Below are 5,306 nucleotides of genomic sequence, written 5' to 3'. Positions count from 1 at the left end.
ACATTGCAGTTTTTCGTTATACAACGCTACACGTCGACTTCGCACATTGTCGTAATGATTTACGAGTTAAAATAATAGTTTGCGAACCTCACTCAGTATAGACATTATTCATATTATTTATAAATATAAAATAAACCCCTAATAAACCGCAAACAATTTGAATGAATGACATACATTGACAATTGATTTTAGCTTTTTTTTTAATCATAGACAATTGGTGATACAACAACGAAATATCTGTCAACAATTTTTGGCTAGCCAGACTCTATTTAGAGGTTGCACAACTTCAACAAAGATTAGGTATTCAATAAAATGTAGGTAGGTACACTAGGTAAGTACCTAGTACGCGTAAAATTAAGTTTTAAATTTACCTACCGCCTCCTCTGTCTTGTGGCGATTTTTTTTATCCTAATAAGGCTCCATTAGAATAGAATAGAATACATTTATTTACATCTTGGTTGATTACGTATACATATTTACGGTGTCAATTTTTTCCTAATTTTCTATTTTCATGTGACTTTGCTCGAATTCCTGTTTTCACTGATGAAAAAATGTTAAATGCCAAAAAAAAACCGGTCAATATTTAAAGGTTGCACAACTTCAACAATAACTCTATAAGTATTTTTTTTGGTTTACACCTGTTGGCGTACATAAAAAAAATCAATAAAACACTCTACAGCGACTGGTAGAAAGAGCTCCATACTTCCGGAGTAGGTCATATAACGAAATAGCTTTGTGCGGGGAAGGTAGCCTGGGGATAATCTCGGGAATACCTACGTATCAACCGTGAAAGAATGAATGAAAACAAGTTTCAGGGACCGTGTAGGTAAAATAGTGATTTACCGTTTATACAGGGTGGCCCATTTAGATCAGTTAGTATGGGAAAATCTGAAACTATAAGGTAGTAACAAAAAAAACTGCATGCATATATAAATAAAAATTGTTTAAATATTATAGTATGTGTAATAATTATCACGTACGATCTCAAGTGCGCACGGTCAGAATAACCGAGCGAAGTTACTGTCTATTGTAGTTGTAATGATTAAAATGTGTTATCGTGCAGTTCATAATGCTCAGTTGGTCAGTCAGATTTCACTTACCAAGCGTAGACGTAGGCGTAAAACACCGGAAGTAGATTTTTATGTTCTTTTCCGTTGCTGTGCGGCCACACGTGGTGGCGTGCGTTTGGTCTGTGTCATCGGCTGGAGCTGCTAGGTGTGGCATTGCTAAATGATCGGATGGTGTTCCGGTCATGCATTCATGATGATGGTGGTCATTGTGAGTGTAGCATTGCGAGATGATTGGATGGTGGTCCGGTCATGCATTCATGATGATGGTGGTCATTGTGAGTGTAGCATTGCGAGATGATTGGATGGTGGTCCGGTCATGCATTCATGATGATGGTGGTCATTGTGAGTGTAGCATTGCGAGATGATTGGATGGTGGTCCGGTCATGCATTCATGATAATGGTGGTCATTGTGAGCATTATAAACTTTACGTACACACAGTAAATTTGTACCATTGCTGTTGCGATCATTAGATCTAGATTGATTAAAAGACTGTCTTTGGTGACCCTGTTTTTGTTTTATCTACCCCGACATGTGATCATTGATTTTATTCGATGATGAATGAGACCCAAATTATTGGTCAGGAGTGACCGAGCGATGTGATACTGTGCTGTGTATTTTGTTACAGATGCAAATGCATACACCCACACACGAGGACGTGTGTACCGCAGGACGGCCGTGTCGGAGCGTGACTCCAGATGGACGTATTGCAGCGTTATAGTTCATAGTTTTAGACGCCTGTATAAAGTCGATTAGCAATGTTGGCTACGTATTACTTGGTTGTAACGAAATTCATAAAGTTGCGTAAATAGTACTCGTAACGCTCTCTATTGGCGTATTGTTGAACTAAGATGACAGGTAGAAGGCTTTGGAACGTCAAGTAGTGTAACTTGGGTGAAGTTAGGTACGAGTTGGCATTTTTGTCGTTACGTTGGTAGACCGGTCGAGCAGGTTTGCCTACTTGACTTAAAGGCGGGAGCGGGGAGGCTCCTCGAGCAGAATTGATCGAGCCGCGCTAGAGATCGGACGTTAGCCAACCTCGTGCCTAATTCGCCACGTTCCTGAAGGCTTATACCTGAAGGATTATTCTGAAAGCGTATAGATTCTAACGTTCTTTAACCATTGAGCTAAGTGTTTTATTCCAAGTGTTATTTTGATTTCTTACGTGTGATAAGAAGCTTACCTTTGTAAAATAAAGAAAAGTGTTGTTTTGAAAAGATGTGTCCCGCCGAGTTTGTTGCCGGTCCCATATTGGGATACCCTTCTCCAATTGAGAAGGAATTAAATCTTCTCGGGTCGGAGGTGTACGGTTGGAGCCGGCCTAGCTTGACTTGAATAAAGACTTGAACGATTTTATGCGATCCTTTTATTTGAATGCAATCCAAATACACCCTAATAGCGACTAGATATTTTAGTAGGCACTAGTATGGTTAACGAGTCCGAAAGTTTATTTCATGCACTGGTAGCATACTGAGTTGGCTGTGAAGTAATACATTGAGATACTACGCCTACCCGCCATCCTGTACGTGTACACCCCATGCTGTAACTCCGTCATATGTAAAACGCGAGTGAATTGCCTTTAAAAAACCCGTAGGATCAATAACTAAGTAATTAGTCCGGCTCACGCTTGACTGCATATTTATAACAGGTTTTCCTGTCATCTATAAGTAAAGAACTATTTTGTATGTTTTTTTCAAAATTTTAGACCCAGAAGTTTCGGAAATAAGAGGGGGAGGGGGGATAGTCATTTGTTGGCTATTTTCTTAAACAACTTCTAAACTATTTATATTAAAATTACAAAAAAATATTTATTTGAGATTCTCAAAATCAGCTTTTTATTTGATATGTAACACAATATAAATTAAAAATCATTATTTTTTAAATTTCCAATTTACCGCCATATATTGGCCTCCATGTTTAAAATCCATTTGTTTACGTAAGATGTCCGTCTTTTGGTCACAAATTTACATATATGTAGGTACCAAATTTCTACTTCATTGGTCCAGGGGGCCGATTTTTGAATTCCGATCGCTCGATTTCGGCACTCGCAAATTGGTGGAAAACGGAGAAATCCTGATTTTTTTAATACGAGTGATAGGAATTGCGAATCTTGTGGTATTGACGACTCGTTTTCAATTCTATTAGTAGAATTTACATGCCTAGTAGTGGAGATATTATTGAACGAAATACACGAAATCGAGCGGTCGCTATTCAGAAATCGGGCCCCAGTACTTTTCCAGAAAATGGGCTGTGACAAACAGACAGACGCACTAGTGATCCTATTAAGGGTTCCGTTTTTTCCTTTTGACGTTTGGAACCCTAAAAACTAAAAACATCAAAAATTCAAAACCGAATCCTTCAAAAACGAATATTAATGGTTTCAACATAATATCATTATTTTTATCTTTATGGATTTATAGTAATTGGTTTTGATTTCGAAAGGCTATAAAAAGAAATCAAATAAACTGCTATATCGTTCTATTTTTTATTACTTCCTTTTGGAATCCCGTTCAGAATATATATCGCATTTACTTTATAATCGTCGAATTAAAAATGCAAGTAAATTCTCGTTGCTTCAAAATGCACTTCTTATTTATTCTGGCAATACTAGTAAAGTTAAGTGCAAATAAGGCTCCTAGCCGTGGAGATTTGAGGGTGTATAAAGGACGAAACGACACCCATAACGAGTTCCCGTTCATTGTACTTCTGCAAAGGAAGAACTCTGGGCTCAGATTTTGTACCGGCAGCCTTATAGGGGAAGACTGGGTCCTCACAGCAGCCCACTGCGTTCAACATTCTGTGTTACTTGTCATCAGATATGGTGATTTTACAAAGCCGGCAAACGAAACCACGTTGTACTCAAGCGTGATCAAAACATACGTTCACCCTTCCTACCACGTCCGACCTGTGTTAAATGATATAGCGCTAATATTCAGTGAAAAAATACCCAAAAAGAACCTTGCACGACTGCAGTCGCTCGATTATAAAACATTCCTCGGGCTTCCTGTTAAATACGCGGGTTTTGGATTAGTAACAAAGCATTATATGTTTGCGACTTGGCAAGAAATCAGAGAAATGCGATTGTTTCCTCTTCTAATTGGCGAGGGTATTGTGTCTGTTTGTGAACCTGACGCCTATGACAATTGGTTATGTGTAGCGCCGAACTGTTCGAACAAGAAGCAACAGGCTCGCGGGGGGGACTCCGGAGGCCCGCTGGTGTATGACGGACGAGTCATTGGAGTATGTAGCAGCATTGAACTTTATCCTTCTACACGTTATACCCCTGTGAGCCCATATTTAGAATGGATTCAAAAAACCATACGCTTGAATGACGTTTAATAAATGATGATTGTAAAGTTTCTCCAATAACGTAATCCCAGTACAGTGTTTTGTATTTCACATTATATTATATTATTGCGTAAAACAAATTTTAAGTAGAGACGCATTTCCCCTAATACTCTGTTTTCGATGGTCCTCGGTAGATATATAATTGTTTCTATCGAATCAAAATAAACTCCATTATTAACCTTAACGGCCCAATAGTATTAGTATTTTATAAGGTACCTATTAAGTTTTAGAACCAAAAAATGATAATAATTAAAAAAGTTAATTTTTTTATGTCCCAAACTGATATTGAATTATCCAATCTACACATTTGATGTTTAACTTTATGGTTATGTACCTACATATAAACTTAAATTGGTCATAAAAGAAATGAAATAAAACTAGAAAACTGTAAGATTTTTTTTTTTAGACTTCAATCAAATCAATCAATCAATACTTTATTTCCAAGAATATGGTACATATACAATGTTGGTTAGTAAAAGGTGTTAGGTTAGCATATGTGACGTCCCACGGTCAAAGGTACCTTATGGCGGGTATGGAGTTATGCATACCCCAGTAATCTACAATAAATAAGCTATCGATAACACAAAAGATCAACCTTCTAGGTTGCGTAGTTACAGAGATATGATTTTTTGAAAATAATGTTGTGAAATGAGCAACTTTACGATAGAGAAGTTTTAAGTTTAGCCGCCTAAAAAACTATGTTCCTGAAGTAAGTTACATAGTTGACTACAAATAATAATGCCTTATATATCTGAGATTAAAAAAATATTGCGACTTGTTCTGTAATGCAAATAGAAACTTTTGATATCGACTGATTTATGTGTATACTAACCAATCTCTTGAAAATAAAGTTTTATTTCATTTTCACGATTGATTGCAATGAGCTCTCA

At 37.1% G+C, this 5,306-nt stretch overlaps 1 protein-coding gene across 1 annotated transcript; it reads left to right on the top strand.

Annotated features, from left to right (window-relative positions):
* Nucleotides 1-3,575: 3,575 nt before the first annotated feature.
* On the top strand, nt 3,576-4,885 carry LOC134804668 (granzyme-like protein 1). Its single transcript, XM_063777782.1, has one exon. The coding sequence runs from the start codon at nt 3,622-3,624 to the stop codon at nt 4,405-4,407; it is 786 nt and encodes a 261-aa protein (XP_063633852.1). The 5' UTR covers nt 3,576-3,621; the 3' UTR covers nt 4,408-4,885.
* Nucleotides 4,886-5,306: the final 421 nt, after the last annotated feature.

Source organism: Cydia splendana, chromosome Z (assembly GCF_910591565.1).
Source record: "Cydia splendana chromosome Z, ilCydSple1.2, whole genome shotgun sequence".
NCBI lineage: Eukaryota > Metazoa > Arthropoda > Insecta > Lepidoptera > Tortricidae > Cydia > Cydia splendana.
Note: the sequence above shows the minus strand (reverse complement) of the source record. Positions and strands in the feature narration are given on the sequence as shown.